This window comes from Ceratotherium simum, chromosome 6, assembly GCF_057802395.1.
Source record: "Ceratotherium simum simum isolate JZ-2026a chromosome 6, ASM5780239v1, whole genome shotgun sequence".
Lineage (NCBI taxonomy): Eukaryota > Metazoa > Chordata > Mammalia > Perissodactyla > Rhinocerotidae > Ceratotherium > Ceratotherium simum.
The window spans coordinates 19539146-19560895 of record NC_141905.1 but is presented as its reverse complement, the minus strand read 5'-3'; the positions used below and the strand labels follow the sequence as shown (position 1 = coordinate 19560895).

Genomic DNA, 21750 nt, shown 5'->3' with positions numbered 1-21750 from the left:
ACTTTAAATGTCGATATTTTCCAAATTTCATAGGAAAGGACTTAGCCTTGGTTAAGGGAAATATCACTGAGTAAAAAAGTCTTGGGAGACTCTGGCCATGGAGTTTGTAACAGTATTTTTCACCAGTGTGTGAGGTTTAGGCATCTGCTCAGGGTAGCAACTGAAATGCAGTTTTGGACCTGAGTCTAAACTTTCACGGATAAATGTTTGTAGAAAGTCATCTTAATGGGAAGATCCTGCCCAACAAAGGAAATCCTATTTTCTCTTTTAAATCACACTTCCCAAGTTTGGTGAGTAGGACAGAAATTTGACATCAGCTCTAATTCTGCACAGCTGAAAATTTCTGCCCAGACACTCAAGTCTACAGGTTCTGATCATGAGGTGAGTTACTCAAATTGCATTTGAAATATCGCCTGGCTGAGCTGGTGCTACCAAATCACACCTGTGTGGAGGGACAGTAGGAAGATTTAGGGCTTCATCTGAGGCTGATAAAAGAAACGTTTGTATGGAAGTGCAATGGCAGGCACACAGGATCCACCGGCTGTCCTGGCAGCAGGAGAATTATCCCAGGCAAGGCTGTTCTTGGCTGCATCGAGGCAAAGGAGCTGTGTTCAGATAGGTCTTCTCATCGGTCTTCTGCCTGGTTCTTCACACGCTGGATGAGAGGATGCCTTGGATAATGAAGCCGGAGAAACAGTGTAGCTTCCTCAAGACCTGGTGAGAAAGAAGAGTCTCCATTCGTTGCTTCAACAAACATTTACTGAGTGCCTTTTAAATGCTAGGCAGGTTGCTAGTCACTGGGGCTGCGGGGATGGCAGGAGAACATTCTGCTACCGTCTGGTAGGGGAGACAGACTGGTATATGCCCAGTGAAGAAGTGCTGTGCTCGAGGGAAACACACAGTGCTGGAGGAACACCCCCAACCAAGAGTCGAAGTGGGGTAGGAGCTTCAGGGATCCAGAAGAATTCCTGGATAAGTGGAATCTGCAGGGTTTTGAAGAAAGGAGGGTTGGTATTAGTCAAGCAGAGAAGGGAAAACTCGCAGTAATAAGGCCATTTATCTGGTGCAGTTCCTTTCATTCTGGCCCATGGGGAAAATAGTGACTCCTAGGGCTAAATGATGGGATGGATGTATAGAAAGAAAAAGTCATAATTTGAATTGCTGAAAAGACTGCCTCATGGGGCAAATTACTGGAGAGTTTTCAAAGACACTTTGAAATGCCAAACAACCTGTACTTTACCCATTCAGAATTGCAAATCCTACAAAACTCCATTGCAGCTAGGAATACCAGTGACTTTGTAGTGGGTGATATTTTAATTATCAAGTATCAATCGTGTAGTCATGTAGGGTTTTTTTTTTTTTTGCCACATTTAATTTAATAATAAAAATGGAAGCCAATGTTACAAATTTCACATGGAGAGAAGCCCAGTGCATGAAGAGCTACTAGACATGGTTCAGGGAATGTTCACTTGGAATCTACCAAGGTGATGGGAGAGATGGGAGATCAAGGCTCTCATATTCTAGACAGAAACTCTTGCTGTCCTTCCCATGTGACTCACCTGGTGTCTTTTGCTTCCAGCCTTATGTTTTATGGACATGGGGACTAAAGATCCCTAGCTCACCATTGCATCCCAGGTTATCCTGGTTGCCATCATCTCCACCTCCAGTTAATAGGTATCTGAGTCCTGGAGAGAGTACTCCTCGCCCCCCTTTAATGAGGATGAGCCCTCTAGGAATCAGAACAGACTTTGCAGAGTTCCAAGGGTGGAAGGGAAGAGAGGTGACATCTTTAGGTGCTGTTTGCTTCTCTGATTTATTTCTGTCACCACTTTGTAGCCGTGTCAATCCCACTCCCTTTCTGTGTTTTCTGTCAGCGTGGCTAAGTCAGATCCAGAGGAAAGAACTGGCTAAATATGAGGAGACCTGCATCTTACACCCTAACCTACCGCTTTCTCATTGTGTGACCTTCAGCAAGTCACAGGACTCTTTGTGAGTCTTTCCGTGTGTGTAAAAGGAGGAATTGAACTAGATGATTCTTAAGACCCTTGCCAGCTCCAATGTTTTCTTCTTCTAGTATTAAGATCCTCAGGAAAGGGCTCATGACATTCTTAGCAGCCCTGACTGAGGTGGCCCTTTGGAAATGCTTGCATTTGATGTCCTGGGAAAGAAGGTGGGTGTTAGATGAGGGGCTCCACTGCTCACACAGTTATAGCCCAAGCTGGGGCCTCCTGAACAGCACACCTGACTCACAGTTCACTATTTTGGCTTAAACAGAAATGTCAGTGCTTCCAAAACTTTTATTGAAGGACAACTTTGAAAAGAAGTTTCCTTTCTTTTAAGACAGACAAGCAAACAAAACCACTTCAATAGCTCCTATTCCCTTATTTGTTTTTCACTTTCCACCAAGATTAGACAAATAAAACGGATAAAATTAGGAATTGGGGTAGAGTTGACAGTAGAGCCCCTGCTCTCCTGCCATGGGATCTCTGCAGAGTGAAGCCTAAAACCCACTGGCTTAAAAGAACACTTATCTCTTACCCTCTGCCTCCCGCCATGGGAGCACCTTACTATGCTGAGTGTCCACTAAAGAAAGAGCCATTTTTCCCAAAGCTAGAAGGAAATGAGGCCCTGTTGGTTGTATTATGAGCAAATATGTTGCTCAGAATACATGCCTGCACTGTTTAATAGCCTGCACATTCGACCAGGAGCCAGGGATCATCTGGGGACCAGTGATCAGCGGCAGCAGTGGCCACTCATTGACATCTCTTTCTTGCACTTCTCAGCCTCATAGCCACAGTTCCCAGCATGGCTAGGAGCTCCCCACCCTGAGACAAGTCTGGGCATTAGCACTTCAATGAGCTTCAAGATACAATCAGTCTTGGAAATCTCTCTTTAGCTCGGGACCAATGAGGGTGCACTTCCCGCTAGCATTTGGCGACAGTCCTGTCCACCCACGCAGGATCCTGTGTAGGGTATAACCAGTGTAGCCTGCTGTTTTAGCTACTATGGCTGCAATGAATCACCCTCAACTTGGTGATTTAAAACAACCATTTAATATGTGAATGGATCTGTGGGTCAGGTATCCAGACAGAGCACTGTGGAGAGGACTGTCTCTGCCCCACTGTGTTTGGGTGTTAGCTGGATGACTGGAAGGTGGACCTTGGAATCATCTGAAGGCTCAGTCCCTTCTGTGTCTGGCTGTTGGCAGGGGCCCTAGCTGGGGGTCTCGACCACACACCCACACATGGCCTGTCTGTGTGGCTTGGCTTCCTCACAACATGGAGGCCAGGTTCCAGGGCAAGTGACATGAGAAGACCTATCACCTATTGTAATTGGGCTTTGGAAGTCAGGCATGTCAGCTTTGCTGTGTTCTGTTCATTGAAGGATCCTCAAAGGCCCACCCAGGTTCAAGGGGAAGAAATAATAAATTGTCTCTTGAGAGCAGAGAGGCAAGGTTCTGGAAAGCCATATTGCTGTGGCCATACATACACTCTGCCTTACCTGGGCACAGCATGGAGATGGACAGGGACATTCTGCCTGGCCCCTCAAGTGTAGGGTTAACAAGCAGGACCTCTGCAACTTTGTCCAGCTGATACCCATGACTCTGGTCCTGCCCTGCCCTCTCTGGGCAAGTAGGATTCCTTTGGACAGAGCAGAATTTTTCATCAGATTGCTAGAAATGTGTAAATCTGCTCTTTCCTTAGCTGTCACTTCGCAGTTTAGGTCTTAAACCAATTCTATTCCCAGGATTGCGAATGTGAGCATTATAGGAAAGCCATAAACCCCTCAAATAATACTCACCCAGGTCACACTCAGCATCTTTTCAGTTCAAGATCAGAATCTGTCAGGCCAACAAGTAGTGGTTTGTTCAGGAGCCTGGTAGGGGTTCTATAACTTGGAGAAACAGCCTGTGAGAGAATGCCAGTCAGATCTTCTATTACAGATCATAGAATCTGGAGCTCTCTGAGTTCGTTTCCTTATGCCTCTTTGTCTTTTTAATCTTTAAAGTTGTATTTTAAATATTTAGGTGTATTTCTTCCATACTTTTCCATTATGGTTTGAATTAGTGTTCTTGGTAATTTTTTTTCTTTACTATATTTTAGAGGTGTGGAAAATACAACAAAGTGTAGAGAAGAAAATAAAAATTTGCTATAATACTGCTCCTCCAAATAGTAATGGTTAATATTTTAGTGCTTTGCCTATTTGAGTATTTCCTCACCATTAAATATTCTTGTATTAAGATGATGTTAATGGCTAAATACGAATTGAATACGCCAGAACTTATTTTAACTATGCCTTTTATTGGACATTTAAGTTATTTATTTATTTAGATTTATATATGTTTATTTCCTCTTTCTCATACTTTTAATGCAATTACTTTTGCATTATTGAAATATTATATTTCTATTTAACATATATGATAAACATTTTTCCTACTTAAGAGGCTTGATAAAAATTATTTAAATTTAAATATATAAATTTTCTTTTTGATGTATTCCAGGAAGTGGAATTACTGGATCATAGACTATGAACAATTTAAAGTTTTTGCTACATGGTCTGAAATCGCTTTCCGAAATTCACACAATCAAAGTGTGCTATCAATCTATACATAATTTTAAAAGGAAAATAGGCGGGGATTATATATTTGGGGGGAAATGTAAAGTCATATTTTGAATGGATTTAATTTAGCTTTGATTTATAGTTATTTTAGCCTTAAGATGAAGATCGAATCATTTGATTCCATCTCAGAGTGCTTTAAATTCCTTGGTTCCACGTTCTGATTCTGTGTTTTCTCTCTTTAAGTGTATTCTCAGTCATACATATTTCCCCACTAACACTGTATTTTTCTCCTTCGTATATGACTTGTGGTTTCCCCACTGTCAATCATTTTTCTCCAGATGTTCTTTTTCTTAGTGTCTCATTTATTTTATGCATGACTACAGCGTTACTCATTGCCCATTGTCTCAACTTCCATGTAATTTGCCTACTCTGTAATTCTACATCTTTGAATGATAATGTTACTATTTTTAGGATCAGTAAAATATATAAGTATATGTGATTTTTACGTATTTGCTGTCTTCTCATCATCACTGCTATGGTCAATTAGGAGCAAACCTTCACGCATGCTTCACATACCTTCTTGTTTAATTGTGTCCCTTTGTCCTCAAAACTGTATGTTGTTGTCACTGGATTTCTTTTGTATGTACATTTACTTGCAGCATATTAGACTTGTGCAATATTTACAATAGTTATTTATAGTTCCTATTAGCACTGTTTTATTCTAAGATGGCTGACCATTTGGGATTTAAACTTTAAAGCGTTCTGGAGTTAATACAGTGAATGTTAAATTGTATGTCTGGATTTAATGGTTATTCATGGACTCCAATTATAATATTATATAACTCATGATCTCTAGAGACTTTTTAACAGTAAATATCACCACACCTGGGCATTTTGGGTTTTTTTAGGTATTAATTATAGCTTTTGTAGTAACCCTGTGGTGTAATCCGAATATATGTCTTAATTCTTTCCCTTATGCAAAATTCTTTTTAGTATCCCTTCTAAGACTTTCACTATGAGTTGGGAAAATATTACTTTTACCTTTGGTTAAGTTTTAATTCTGAGCTCACTTTTTGCTGCTTCTTTATTTAGTATGTTTTTTATTGAGATATAATTGACATATAACATTGTATAAGTTTAAGGTGTACAACGTGTTGATTTGATACGTTTATATATTGCAGTACAATTACCACTATAGCTTTACCTAACACCTCTATCACCTCACATAATTATCATTTCTTTGTTGTGGTGAGAACATTTAAGATCTAGTCTCTTAGCTACTGTGAAGCATACAATACAGTATTGTTGCCTACAATCACTCTGCTGTGCTTAGGTCTCCAGATTTTATTTATCTTCTAGTTGCAAGTTTGTACCTTTTAACAACATCTCCCCAATTCCCTACCCCTTCAGGCTCTAGTAACCACCGTTTTACTTTCTGTTTCTACAAGTTCGGCTTTTTTAGATTCCTCATGTAAGTGATAGCATACAGTATTTGTCTTTCTCTGTCTGACTTCTGTCACTAAGCATAATGCTGCTTTTGTCCTTATCCTTTATTCTAAGATTCCTGTTTTCTTTCCTCATTTTCTTGACCTTGTTTATTCTTTTCTTTTAAAAATCGGTGGCCTTCTGTCTGCCAGGCATTACACTTGAGGCCCTGGGTTGAATGAGTCACCGTGGCCATGCCCAGAGGGAGTTTACATTCACTTGAGAGGACATAACACATATCAGACTGCTGCACTACCAGGTGGAAACATTGTTTTGGGGCCTTGAAGGAAAGGTTGGGTTTCAGAGAAGGATGGAGGAGAGGGGACGGGCAAGAAGAACAGTGCGACAAAAGGCAACGGGGTCAGTCCAGTTGGCAAAGGTTAGGTTGCATATAAGAGACTAGCACACAGTCTCTTAGTTGTGGGGACACAGCTGAAGTGCGGGCCTAGTGCCATGCTGTGGAAGGGCAGAGTTTGGACTCTGTTCCGTGGTGGTTTTGTGCAGGAAAGTGACATGAAGAGGGCATTTTTTCTGGCCCATGTCTGGGATATAAGTTTGAAGGGGAAACATTTGAGAAGGAAGGAGCTCCAAGACTCAGTTATTCCTTCATGGAACCAATGACTATCATGTGTCTGCCATGTGTCTGACACTGCCAGGAGCTCTGGACCCAGCAGCGAGCAAGACATCATTGTCCCTCCACTATGGGCTTGACATTCATCGTCCCTGCTCTTATGGGGCTTATGCTTCGGTGAAGGAGAGAGAAAACTAACATCTATGGTGGTGGCTGCAGTTGTTTACATAACACACACCTTATGGCATTTCAAGTCTCCATAATACTCTAGCTTTCAGGGATTGTGACCAGCATGTAAACAAATGTTCAGTGCCCTGTTACATTCCTGTACCCGTAAGGGAATATCTCTTTGTTCTTACAAGTCAGCCTAGTTGCTCCTGTGACTGGCCTCAGACTCTCTGGTTAGAATTCCTGTTATATTGTGACTTTGCCCATGGATGCAGCTGGAAGACTCAGGCTTCCCCTTTGATAAACCCACTTTAGGAATTGACATACTAGAAATAGCACTTTAAAATGACCAGGGAGGTAACCTGTAGAGCTGTGTAGATACAGCTCACCATTGGGTAATAACCTGAAATCAGTTCATGTCTTCTCAAGAATGACCTCCAGGGCTGGCCCTGTGGCTTAGCAGTTAAGTGCGCGTGCTCCGCTACTGGTGGCCCGGGTTCGGATCCCGGGCACACAGCGACGCACCGCTTGTGCGGTCATGCTGAGGCGACGTCCCACATACAGCAACTAGAAGGTTGTGTAACTATGACATACAACTATCTACTGGGGCTTTGGGGAGAAAAAGGGAAAAAAAAAGGAGGAGGATTGGCCATAGATGTTAGCTCAGGGTCGGTCTTTCTCAGCAAAAAAGAGGAGGATTGGCATGTATGTTAGTTCAGGGCTGATCTTCCTCACAAAAAAAAAGAATGACCTCCAGGGCAGACAAAGGTTCTGGTGTGACTCTACTGAGCTGCAGAAGCTGGGAGAGCTCTGTTGGGAAATCTTCCCTTTGTGTACCGCTGGGTAAATTACAGATGTGTTCGTGGCCCTGAAAAAGCCTATTGCTCACAAGTTATCTTTTTCTTTTTCTCCGGCCAGGAATCTTACATCTTTTCTGCAGAACTTGGAGAAAAATGTGAAGCCATAGGCAAGAAGTTATTGTACTTAGAAGATCAACTTCACACAGCGATTCAGAGTCATGATGAAGAGCTCATTCATATCCTTTTCATCTTTCAGATTAAGCACCTGCTAGGTTGTTTTGTAAAAGTCTTTAAAAAATATACATCTTTTCCATGCCTCAGCAGATGAAAACAAATAGATACTGCTGTTATTTGTAATACAGCACACCTCAGATCTCTGAGATTATCCAATATGCAATGTTTTCTCTCTAGGTTTTGGTGAGTAATTCATCATTTTTTATTATTAAACCTGACCACTAAAAGTTACCCCTGACATTTAGGCATGCATACAATGACATAATACAGTTTTCAGGGGATGTGAAGCGGGGTTTGTGTGGCTCAGACGGTTATGGATCTGACTGGCTCCGTTTTCTGGGGACTTTCTCCATACCAAGAAACCCAAATCCATCTTTGGTTTTCTTTACCATGCAGTTCTGCAGTGTAACTGGTGGTGGAGTACCATAACTAACAAGTCTTGGATCACTCCTTTTCAATTTCTTCTTGCACAAGGCAATACACTTGGTGTCACATCTGCAAATATCTTCACCAAAATGAGCTGCCAGTGAGCAAGATGCATGAGAACATGTTGGCTTAGGTCTGCATCCATAGGAAAGCACTGTGTCCCATGTTGATCTGTGGATGCTGTCAGCTTGTCCCTGGTTAGTTCTGTTGAGGGCAAGCGGATGGATGCACAGATGGATGAAGGGATATGCAGCCCCGTCCTGTATCTTTTCAGTTATTTAATCGCAAGTTGACGCTTCCCTAGATGAGAGCATTTCTCTGTTCATTCATTCTTTCTATTTAGTAGAATGACTTTTATTAGATGTATTTGTGGGAAATCTAGCTATTTTGGTCTTTGCTTCTCCTTGCTGTCTTACTTTTCAGAATTTTAGTTCTTACAGACTTTATCTTGAGTGTGTGTTTGCGTGTGTGTGTGTGTGTGTGTGTAAGTAGCTTTCAATGGTCAAGGATTAATCTTGATCACAAGTATTCAGATCCACAGTTTGATGAAGGATTCAACACTATGTTTCTTTTCTCATTCTAACCTTAAATCTTTGACCTTGCTTGTTAAACTTAGCAGGAAATTTCTTCAACTTAATCAGCAGATATTTTCACATTGCTCAAGGTAGATTTTTAAAAGTAGACATTCTGTTCTTCATAATTTCCTGCCTCTTGCAAAACTAGTGTTCAAGCTATTATTAGCCAGTTGGCCAAAGAAGCAGTAGAAGAAATTTTGTTTTACATTTTCGTTTATTCCATGTTCATGGGTTGCACAGATTTGAGCATTTATAAGGGGGCTTGGCCTCCAGCCAACGGGCAAGTAACTGTTTGTGGCTGCACTTGGGGACAACGCTGTGCATAGAGGCAATGCATATAGAGGGGTTCCCCAGCAGGTGGGGTCATTCTTCAGTGGGACATACCTCAGGCTTGTGGTGGGTTCAGGTAGCAGTTCTGAGAGCTGCTGTCAGGGTCTGTGTTGATCTCTTGTTAAAAATTTTCTAGAAGATTAGTTTGATTCTAGGGTATTGGGTTTTCTCCTTAATAAGGTTGGGTGGTGGGGAGGAGGCTGGGAGGGGACAGAGCTGTGTGTAAATAAGACCCTTTTAGTTTTCCCACAGCCAATCCAAGCCAGATTCAGTAGCAACAAGATCACAGACTGTTGATAAAGCCCCTGTAAGCATCAGCTTCCTTGTCTGTAACATCAGATAACAACATGTACGTCTAAGGTTTCCCTGGGGGCTAAATGGAGCTTTATTCAGAAAGTACGTTTAACATAGTTCTTATGTGCGGTAAGTGGTTGGTTTTAGGTAGAAAACTATATTCTCCGAGTCCGTTTGCCTCACCATTCTCAGTGTCTGTGTCACAAGCTCAAACCACATCCCATTTACACATAAGAGGTTTCGAGGTCAGTTGATTCAACAATTCTGTAATAACTGCTTGAAGGACTTGATCAATAACCACACAATGGCTTATATGAAAAGTCATTTAATTCTAATAAAACTGCTATAGATGGATAGAGATTACTATCCCTACTTGACAGGTGAGAAACTGAGGCCTAGCAAGTACATGGCTGGTCCAAGGTCATTTCTAATGAGTGGCGGAATCTTCCAGCCACAAGCCCTGTGGTCCTTCTTTGCTAATCAGGAGGCAACTATGCCTATAAGTAAATGGACAGGCCTGTTCTGTGGAACATAGAGTTACTATAAAAATTTTACGCTATAATAAAAGTGTTTTATTGAAATTATGTTTTTTGAGAATTTTGCTGATCCCTGCTGAGGTAAATGGAGACATCCTGGGGACATGTAAACGGGGGGTTGGGAAGCACCTGTTTAGGTACTGAATTCAACCCCCTATCCCTCAAATAAAATCTACATCACAATATGGATTTTAACCCAGGCTTTCCTGTGAAGCCCAGGCTTTGTTCTGTGTCTCTGATTGAGGGTAAACACACAGAGGTAGCTTTAAACTCCTACAAAGCGGCACTTAGATTTGAGTGGAACGTGGTGCCCTAAGATAGAAAGACGTATTTACAAGCCTCTGCGGAGGCTCCCTACACAAACCAAAGCCCTTGTTTCAAATTAGAACTTATCTAGAGATTCAAAGAGGCTGCCAGAATCCTCCAGCCAAACTCTGACTGGTGTGTGTTTCCATCCTTGATCAAAGATACAAAGCTGAGTGTGGATGAAAGAAACAGCTTTGCCAGCAACAACATGAATGTAATGTTTTTGAGTCCACAAAGCACTCTGCCAGAGCCTACTGTGCATATGATGTGGAGACAACATGATTAATGTGAGTCCACATCCAGAAGATTCAAGGCTTGGATGCTATGGATGCTCATTCTTTGTGTGGAGTGCACTAAGCTTCTGCATAAGCCATGTGTGTGGGAAAGCATTGTTTATGTGGAATCAACAGAGGATTGGGCCAGTGACCTATAGTGGGGTTGAGTTTCCAAACAGGGCCTCTGGGCATCCTGACTTCATATCAGCGCAACGGGCAGCCTGCTGGGAGTCGCCTGCTTTTATGAAGAAGACACTTGATTGACAGATTGGAAGAGGGGGAGAAAACTGACCATGTCTCTTCATCATCCTGACAGGCTCACTAAATTACATGTAGCATGACCAAAAAACACAAACCTGTCAGCTACCATGGCGGCGAGTCTGGAGTCTGCACCATTAATTGGAAGAGCCGGCGTCAGAGAGGTGACTCATGCCCGGTGTCTGAGGAGAGGACGGGAGGTGTGACTTCACTGCCAGCCAAGCCGGGATTTCCAGGAACGTTAGTCTGAGTCTCTAGTACAATTTCACAGTTATTTTGGGTCCTAATTAGCAGTTGTGTTTTGAAAAACGTTTTGGGTGTATATAATGGTTCCTCCAAGTTCAAAATGCTTTAACTGAAAACCATCTAGGTTGGGTGAATTTTTAAGCAGGTATTTTTCTCATTTTTTCCTCCTTCAACTTCTACAACACACTTTCAAAGGAAAAGAAGTACACCCAGGATCAGAACACTTTTGCATGTTTCAAAGCCCCCAGGGCAGTTCTGCCTTCCTCTGAGTCACAGATGAGATAGAGACAGACTGATTCTATTTGCGATTCTATTTACATCCATGTCCAGGAAACCCTCATGGAATTCTATTCTCTCTGCTTATTTGGAATGCATGGTTCCCAATCAATTAGTTTTGGTGGTGCTAGATGGCATGCAAATACTCTAAATACATCCAGGCACATGCACAAACATCACATCTCTTTACGAACCCTTGTTTGGTTCAGCTTTCAAATTTGTAGCTTGAACAGAGAAAAGTAACAGGAGATTTGGGAGATTGATCTGTCTCCATGGAATTGTTTTCTGCTTCTAGAGCTAAAGAGCTGGAAGAGGGATTATGAGGATCAGGGAGCTCCACTCACAAGTTTTATAGATAAGAAAACTGAGACCCTAAGAGGTTGTGGTTTAAAGTATTGTGTATGCAGAGCTGATGCAGGTATGGTGGCCAGGGCTTTTCCCTTTGGCTCCCACCAAAGGGAGTAGGGTGGGAAGAGGGAGAGTTGGAGCACCACAGTGGAGGAGAAGAGGAAGCCTAGGAGAGGGTGTGGACGCCAGGCTGTCCTGCTGCTGGCTTAGCACCAGGTAGGCACCAGCAGGAGTACCCTGTACAAGCATCAAATCCACTGAAGCAGAACATGTGTGGGGGCGAGGCTTTCCTCTTTACTCTTTAACAACTGTGTTCCTCACCTTTGGCTTTTCCGGGAAGGTAGATTTGCCAGTACTGGAGACCATAGTGGCTGCAGTGGAACACTGTTGATATGAAGAAATACTTTAGCAAATGAGAAGCAGTTTCAAAGGATCTGCTGTAGTTTCTTTCTGAACCAAAGTAGGTCAGATGAACTGAAGACCTACTTTTGATGCAGCTGCTAAGATGATCACTTGGAATCCCAATTGACTATAAAACACTCAATTGTTTTCATACATAAACAAAAGACTCCTTTGAAAAAAATTTGAGGATCTTTGCAAATGGCTGCCCTAAATGACAATATTGCCTTACCTCTGTGTTCCTGATCGATATCTGTGAAAGGTGTCTTGCTGTCTTACCACTGCACTAATTGTAAACACAGTTTGCACAATTTTACTATCAAGAAGTTATACACTTGCTTGATATGCGTGTAGTTTGTTTCAAGGTGGTAAAGAATGGTCTTGGGTTCCAAAGGTGTTTTTAAGATGTTGGCATGTCACTCCTTGTGCCATTATTGTGATTAATCTGCTGATTTTCTTAGATGCCACAGATATCTGGTGGCACATCTGTTGCAGGGGAACTTTATACTTAGTTTTGATGGCACAGCATCACAAGAATCATTCTGCTCTTTTGAGACCTTTTCTTGTACTTAGATGTAGTGAGCACCTCCATCATACATAGCTAAAATTCCAATACTGGAGTTTTACTTTATTTGCTCAGCCCTTTGACAAAAAGTCAAGGTCAAATATGTCAATGGGCTTCATCTATGAGCCCAGTGGACTAGCAATCAGAAAATCTGATTCTGGTCCTGCTCTACTACTTGGTAGCCTTAAGATCTTGGTTAGATGTATCAAATGGGATACAGTGAGAAAATGTTGTAAAAATATTTTTAAAACGTATTTTTCAATATAACCTCCAAGTACATATCTGCAGCCTGGATCTCTCCCTGAACCTCAGACTCATGTCTACTTCCTACTCAACATCTCCACTTGGCTGACAAATAGGCTTTTCCAACTTAACTTGTCCAAAATCAAATTCCTCCCCACCCTCAAAAAACCTGACTCATTCCCAGTCTGCTCCTTCTTGATAAGTTGCAAGTCTGTTTTTTCCAGTTCATTGCTTAGATAAAAAACCTGGGAGTCATTCTCAATGCCTTTTGCTTCTTTCGCATTCCACGTCTAGTCCATCACCATATGCTGTTGGCTCTATCTTCAAAACATATCCAGAATCTGACCACCTCTCACCACCTCCACTGCCACTGCCCAGGTCCAAGCCATGATCTTTTCTTGCCTGAATTATTGCAATGGCCTCCTCTCATCCCCACACTTCTGTCCTTGCCCCCTTTAATTTATTAAGAGTTAAAGCAGCCAGAGTGATCATGTCGCTCTCCTGCTCTGGACCTTCCCATGGCTCCCATTTCACAGTCTATGTATGCGCCTGTGTGTGTATTTTCTGCTCCACTCACTGGCACTTAAGCTCCGTGGCAGCACTAATGTAGTTCGGTTCACTCCTGTACATCTGACATCCAGAACATTTCTTGCACGCAGGAGGAGCTCGAGAAATATTTGAATATTTGAATGAGTGAAGGAAAGAATGAGGATTTCTATCTATACTTTCATTTCCCCAGCTGCTTAATGGGGAAATGTTTCAAGTGGTTTCTTCTATAAACACATTGATTTAAATACGAAAGTATGCATGTCCATTGTGAATATTACAGAAGTATGAAAAAAAGACTCCATCTCCCTCTCAGTACCAATCCTAGAAGTCTACCACTGTGTCCTCCTAAGGCACTTTTCTAACTAGAAATGGCTTATCTCTATAGTCTTTTTTTTTCTTTTTTCTTTTTTTTTTTTTTTGAAAATTAGGATCTTTCCATACAAGTTGTTCTGCAATTTGCTTTTTTATCCCCCACTCCACATTTTATCCTTGACTGTCTTCCATTTCAATACACTCAAAATGTTTTGGAACTCATATTAAATAAGGAATCATACAGGCAGGTTGGCTAGAGAGAGGTATTTTATAAATAAAAACATGGTTTTAATCATATTGGGGATTATTGCCCCACAGGCTTACTAAATGAGGTTTCCAGGATTTCTAATGTCTAGCCCTGCTTAGAGCCTAAGGTATTTGCTACATCTGCTATATTAGTAAATAAACTTTAAATCTCATAGTGCCTCACAAAAGGCACTGTACTCTCACAAGAAAAGAGTATTTCTTTTAACCCCAGCCCTGTGAAGAAGGTATGAGAATCTGCATTTTTACCTGTGAGAGAATTAAAGCCTTAAATGATTTGCCAGCTTCCCATAGCTGTTGATTACATCCTCAAATCCCGCCTTCTGACTCCTCCATGTGTCAGAGGAGATTGTCATGTGAAGGGCTGATGTGTTATTTTAGTTACATAACTTAGTCTTTTTCCTTTGGGGCTTCTCAATCACTCTCTTCTTAAAAACCTGTTCAGTGTGTCCTGCCAGAAATTTTATGAGTTCTTTCAGAAGCATCTCATTTTGGTTCAGTTTCTCTCTCTAAAAACCTTTGTCATCATTTAGCATGTTACAAATAGGGGCGTGTAGTTCCAGGCTGCATATCAAAGGTAATTAAATCTCAGGAGTTGGTCAGGATTCATAAACTGCTTAAGCTCCATGCTTACTCTTTATAAATGTAGCATAACTTGTGATTAAATTGCAGCTTGATATTCGATCTGGGACCACTTATGCTTTTGCTTGTATAAAGTCATATGTGTTTTCACTAAAGATTAGCAGAGCTGTCCAGAGAAATGGAGAAAAACAAAGCCCCTTAGGAAAAAAAAGACAAATATTGGATTCTCTTTTCCCTTGCACCCACCAACCCCACCCTCATTCCCTCGAGTTCAAGCGCAAGGAGTGAACCATCATAGAAAATGTATGTAAATTACAGAAATGATGATGTCTGGTGAAGCTTCAAGACAGTGAAAAGCTGCCAAAATCTTTCCAGGGTGGTTCAACATTTTTGCTCAGGAAAGGTTCATTTGTATGATTCCCAGGATCCTCCAGAGTTCCTTATTTAAAAAAGAAAGAGAAAGCTTTCTACAGTCATAACCTAAGGGTGTCTTTTTCTCTTGACATTGCATTGACATTGTACTGCAATAATACAACATTGTAGCATAGACAGACTGTGAGTGGTAAGATCTCTGTGAGCTACTTTCCCCAAAACTTTCTGTTTTCTCCATATCTGATCTAGTAATATTCAAGTGGTCCAACTTCATGTGATGATTTTTAGTGGTATTTAAGTAGTGTTGACATAGTTCTTGTTTCGCCTTCGTTCCTGTTGGATGAGGTTAGTTTCCCTGTTAAATTAAGAGAATTCAACCCATCGCTCATCCTGTGTTTATCTTAGAGTTGTTCTGACTACAAATACAAAAGGAAAGAGCAGTGGGACCTGACTATGGATAGACAGAAGACCATCACTGGGTAAACGTTCCGTAGCTCAAACACCCAGAAGAGAGCCCATTTCTTGAGAATGACAGTCTTATTTATCCCATATAATTAAATGCTAAGTTCTCTATGATTGTTGTCTCTATGTGAGAAGCAACTTTGCAGATTAGGAAACTAAGAACCCAACAATTTAAGGAAAAACAAACAAACAAACCCAGAAAAGGCAAGCTCTCTGCACTCTGTCAAATCTTCAGTCCTTTGAATGGCTGTTCTACAAGTACCTGGGACTATACCACATGACAGCAGATTAGGACCTACAGGGGTTCAGAAGTCATTGTTTCATAAGAAAACTGAGGTTCAGAGTGATTTGCACAAGGTGATAAGTCCAGCTAATGACAAACAGGGACCATAACTCATGACTCTGAATCTGGGCCAGAGTACCCCTCTGCACCTGTGGTGGCCCCCAAATCCTAGATGGCTCTGATTTCCAGAGGAGGCTCTGATTTCCAGCCTTTTGCCCTTTGCGCTGTCGGAGCAGTTGGATGTGACAGTTTCCCCGCCCCAGCTTGGGGCTTAGCAGGAATTACAGTCACACTGCCCATGTATCATGGAGCCTCCCAGTTGGCCATCTGTCTCAGTCTAAGAGCTGACTCTTTCCTTTTCCTTTCTAAAACCTTACTTGAGATAGTTAATAACCTCAGGCCTCGTAGAAATTGCAATCGCTCTTAAAAGAAGTGTAAAATTAGTATTAATATTTAATTCCTACAATTTGGAAGAACTTGAAACTGCAATTAGATGGCAGTGCCCATCTGCTTCCAGCAGGCATGCATGCTCTTATTAGATCCCTCGGAGGCTGCAGAGGGCCGCCGATCACCTTTGCATGTGTTCCTTAACAATGTGCGCACAGTCTCTCAAGAGGGAGCTCCAGATGGTGAAGGAAACTCTGCAGGCCATGATCCTGCAGCTCCAGCCAGCAAAGGAGGCGGGAGAAAGGGAGGCTGCAGCTTCCTGTGTGACAGCTGGTGTCCGGGAAGCACAGGCCTGAGGCATGACAGGATGGGGGAAGGCGGGTGAGTGACCACATCATCAATATGGATGCTCAGGGGGCCCCGCTCACCTCCCCCGCATAACCAATGTGCCTGAATCGATTACGGAGACACAGAGCTTCAAGGTCTCCTGGTAGAAAGGTGGATCACGTTTGCTCTCCTGAGGCTGAATCGGAAGTCTGCACGTTGGAACACGGAGCGGGGAAGGATCTGCTGAATCTCCTTCTAAATGTCAGTCAGAGGCAACTTTACTGTGTCATTAACAGGAGCATCCTGCTCAGGACTTGAAAATCTTTTCATCTCAGCCCCCATTAGAGAGAAGTTGGTGTGAATTCTGGTAGAAAAATGTCGCTTTTCTTGTACCATCTTGCTTTTTGCTGCAATTAAAGTATTTCCTGATTCAAGAATCTATAAAAAGGGAACCTAACATAAGTCTCTGTCACCATACCTATTACACTTTCCTACAGAAGTGTGGTATAAAGGAGCTAATTAACCCTAGAATCTGGAATTAACAGCTTTTCACCTTGCTTCTCCTGTGATTCACTATAATCTCAGAAGAATTAATATGAAAAATTCCAAAAGATATTTTTTAAAGTAACAGCCTATCGGTGATATGCACCTTTTGGTTTTCCTATAGTGGCAATGCCTGTCTCCGCAGAAAGGGTCCCTGATGTTCCATTGGGATATTCTGAAATTCACCTACAAAGAGAGTGGGCAGTGGGTAGGGGGCATGAATGGATCAGGTGACATGTTTAAACTTTTGATCCTCTGTTATGTTCTCCCAAACCTGTTCCACTCAGTGTCAGGGAGGACATGGATGTGGAAACCCCAGTGCAGTACGGTATTCAGCAAGGCAGTACATACTCAATGAGGCAGTGCAGTACTCAGAAGGTAGTACTTAGTGAAGCGGTGCAGTACTCAGTAAGGCCGTACAGTACTCACTAAGACAGTGTGGTACTCAGTAAGGTATTGCATACTCAATAAGGCATTACAGCCTCAGCAAGGCAGTGCGTACTCAGTACAGCAACGCAGTACTCAGTAATGTGGGGCATTGCAGGCCCCTCCCTGCTGAGGCAGCTGTGAAACAGGCAGAGTTCAATTAGGCAGCACTTCCCAAAGTGCACTGAGGAAGGCAGCCTCCTAGAGATGCTCCACCAACAAAGGGGTCCCACGTCGGTCAAGTACGTTGGGAAATATGCCACGGCATAACTTCCGCTTGGAGATCCATGGTGCACATTAGCATATTAGCCTGTGAGAGAGCTTATAGTGAAGAAACCTGCTTAATTTTCTCTGACTGCAAACTTCCTAACTTTAGTGGATCAGAGATTTTTTTTTCACTTAAATCCTACCAATATTCCACCAATCTAGTGTTGTGCAGCACTGCACTTCTGGGGAAGTTGTGGTCCCAATCCTGGTTTATGTCACTTGTATATGTGTGTTAGAGAGCAAACCCCAACTTTTGCAGAGCGTTGAGATTAATGACTACGTGCCGCGGTTTGTTGAGCTTACTGATTACTTGCTCTTTTTGAGCTTCTGTTTTCATTTATACTTACAGAAAGAGTGCTGCTCCCGCCTTCATTAGGATCCATGGATGTGAGACAATTTTTGCCATTTCCTGAAGTCATGCTGTCATTTTCAGAAGACAGCTGGCGCTTCGCTGAGGCTCCCGTGCTGTGCAGTACTGCTGTCCTCAGTCAAGGAGATGCCCCGGCTTAAGCCAGCCGTTGGCCAGGGTCCAGGAAACAGAGCGAAGCACAGTGTTTGAATTGGCTGGTTGTGTTCTCTACAGTTTTATCTTGAGCATTTTTGAAAATATACTATACATATTTTAATAATAAGTATTAGTTTGTTCCAGGAATTCTTGGTTTCTTAATGATGGACCAAATTCCTGAATTATTTATAATCATAGCTAAAAATTATTATGTACTAGTCATATGGCACTTGAAATCCTTGAATCCTTAGATTAATTCCAGTAAAGCAAAACTTGGGAAGAGTCAGAATTGACCATATAGTCAATAAGACCTCCCTACTTTGATGTGTGTCATTTTAAAAAGCCCCCCAGACACAAGACATGTTAACAGTCACTGACCCAAGTGTTTTGTATTACTCAGACATCATCATGAATAATTCTGAGGTCATGATGTATTTGAAAATCCTGGAGGCTAATAACTGCTCTGAGTGGGCCCCAAATAAGGGTTCTCTGGTACCTCCCCTAGGCGCTGTGTTCATTTCCTCGTTGAGAAGCCTGGCTAAGTTTAAGTACTAGGGCAGGTGAATGATGCTTTAACCACGTGCTGCAACTCACCTCTAGTCTATGCTGGTGTCAGAGTCAGCCAGGAAGGCTGCTAAAGGCCAGGGGGCTTCCTCTGGCCACAATGCCTTCTCAGGACAAACCCCCTCCTTGGCCACTGTGACCCTGGAAGACCCAGGACCATTTATCTCAAACCATAATTTAGGGCAGTTTTTGTCAGGGCAACAAAAAAAGAAATTAGGGCTTGAATTTAAAAGCAATAAAACAACAACAATAAAAGTTTAAGCCTTTATGGAGACAGTGAAGACCATGAGCCAAAGGGCAGATTGAAAATCATGAGTTAGAGGCTGACTTCACTGTGACACAGTGTGAGAGAATAAATAATATATTATACTGCCCACTGTGCTGAGATGCTGGCATTCAAATGGCTGCCCATTTATCTTTCAGCAGCCTGAGTGAGGGCATGTTCTCAGTTTGGAACAGTCTCAGTTCCTTCCAACTTCCTAAATTTCAAGATCAAAATGATCCTTCCCCAAATCAAATTAATATGGGAACTTGTCTTCCTCTGCAATCAGGATGGTTTCCCTATCCCAGGAACATGTAAGGGCTGTCGTGTATGTGCTGGGACCATCCTAAGACCTTTGTAATCATTATCACCTTTAATTCCCATATCAACCTTATGAGGTAGGTGTTTGTAGATGCCAAAACTGAGCCTTAGGAGACTAATTAACTTCACCGAGGCACAGAGCTGGTAAGCAGTGGCATGACAGTAGCACTTAGAGACAGGTAGAATACTCTTAAATGGTGCTCTTCCTAAAGTGCCTTTAATGTCTTTTTGGGACTTTGAGTCTTGGAACTTATTAGTTCACTTAAGAATGCGTGGTAGCCTTGGGAGTCCTGCCTGAAGAGTCAGAGAAACTGAGCCTAGGGAACCTTGGCTTCCCTCTTCCCCAGGTGAGCCCCACAGTTCTTCGGCCATCGAGTCTAGGCTCAGACAGGCTGAAGCACACCTGCCCACCCACCACCGTCCTCACCAACCATTCATTCCCAATCCACCACAAAAGCCACGCGAGGGACAACCACTTACTGCCTCACACTGGGCACATTTTCTTGAAAATCCCCATCCAGTTGGTGTTTTTCAGAAAGCATTCGAGAAAGCAACCTTACACTCATTGGTCAATGCCTTTTTGTATAAGTGATTCAATAGTTTATTTTTAATATCCTCACCTTATCTAATCTTTGAATTTTGTCATATAATTTATTGCTTCATGAAGTTTACTTTTTGTTACATGAAATTAAAACTGATATCTAAAACATGGTGCATCTTTAACATTTTTGTTGTGTCTTCTGGAGTATGGATGATAGGAAAAATTTATCAGGTTTGTACATCTCATCTTTTTGTTACAGGATGATTAATTGTATAGTTACATCACACAAAACATTTATAATAAAACAATGCTTTAAAATTGTGTATGTGTTTACTTTCAGATATCAACCAATCAGAAAACAATAGAATTTTCTATTCCAGACCCCTTGATTGAGGACATTGAAAATAACATTACCACTAAGCAAGACAAAAGTGCCACCAACACCACTGGAAATATTTTCATGAAGACACTGGCTAATTCAGTTAGGCAAGAAAAATAAGTGAGGGTTACAATTTGGAAAGGAGGAGATATAGCATTAATATGGTATAGTGATAGACAGATGGTATAATGATAAGATAGAAAACCTAAGAGAATTAAGAGAAAAATTTTTACACAATTAACATACCAAAATAAACAGGCTTTACATATCCAAACAATAATCAGAAAAGAAAGTATAAGAAAAGACCACATTTTCAATAGCAACAAAAATAAAGAGAAAACAGGTAGGAATAAAATTAAATAAGAAATGTATAAGTCATAGATGAAGGAAATTTTAAAATGGACGTAAGAGGAGAACTGAATAACTAGACACATTATACTTCTGGATTGGAAATCATCATAAATTGTCAACTCTCTAAATTACGTAATTTATGAATATTCCCTGATCCCAGTTGAGTCATAGGTATCTGGATGTCGCCAATATCCACTCCCCGCTTCACCCTTCTAGCAATTCCTCATCTAGGTACTTAAACTACAGATGTACACATGCATGTGCAGAAATGTACGCTTGTACCATTAAATTAATTAAACAAGGAGGCCGTTAGAGGTGGCTCTAGAGCCGTGGAGGCCGACATAAGCAAACCTAAACCTAAGCCTGTAAACGCTTCAAGGTTATGAAATCAATACCTAAGGACAATCAGTCACAAATAGCCAACTAGGCTTTAAGCCATAGCCAATCAATAGTGCCCTTGCTTTGCTTCCACCTCTTCTCTATAAAAGTCTCCCCGAACTCCTGTCAGTGGAGCGCTCCTAACCACTTTCAGTTTGACACTGCCCGATTTGAATCAATTTTTCCTCAAATAAACTCTTAAAATGTTTAATATGCCTCAGTTTATTTTTTAACAGTACCATTATTTGTAAAAGCAAAAATGAGAAACAACCTAAGTTTTCGTCAATAGTAAACTGTTTAAATAAATTATGGTATATCCACCCTATGGAATGCTTTGAATTTCCAAAAAAGCTTTCAATATATATATGCTTGTATTTGCAGAGATATCACTAGAAAGGGACGCAGTGACTTAGGGAAAAGGGGATGGGAAGGAGATTTACTTTTCCTGTATGCTGTTCTTCTTTTAAAAATTTTCTAACAAGTGCTTATGTCTACTTATTCAAAAAATAAAATCATTTCTTTAAGAAAAAAAGCCAGATTCACGGAGACTGAGAGTGGGCCCTGGGGTAGAGGGGAGCACACGGGCCGGGTCACCTTGGTGCAAGGGCAGGATTCGTTCACTTCAGCACCCATTCTGTGCCGAGCGCAGTACTAGAGAGTGTGCCAGGTACTGGTGCTAAAAGACAACTGTGACATATTATGATCCAATGATTTGAAGGAAAGTAATTACCATTGTCATTGTAATTATTATTTTAAAGACAAGAAAAGAATTTTGTTCTG

General features: G+C 41.6%; 1 protein-coding gene across 1 annotated transcript in view; it reads left to right on the top strand.

The window, feature by feature from the left end:
• DISC1 (DISC1 scaffold protein) overlaps positions 1–20166 on the top strand; it is a 345468-nt gene extending 325302 nt beyond the window's left edge. Inside the window, exons 12-14 of the mRNA XM_014788932.2 lie at positions 7703–7820; positions 16323–16487; positions 18019–20166. Of these exons, the coding sequence (XP_014644418.2) occupies positions 7703–7820; positions 16323–16462 (258 nt within the window). The 3' untranslated portion in view covers positions 16463–16487; positions 18019–20166. The remainder of the gene's footprint in view (positions 1–7702; positions 7821–16322; positions 16488–18018) is intronic.
• The last annotated feature ends 1584 nt before the right edge of the window (positions 20167–21750 follow it).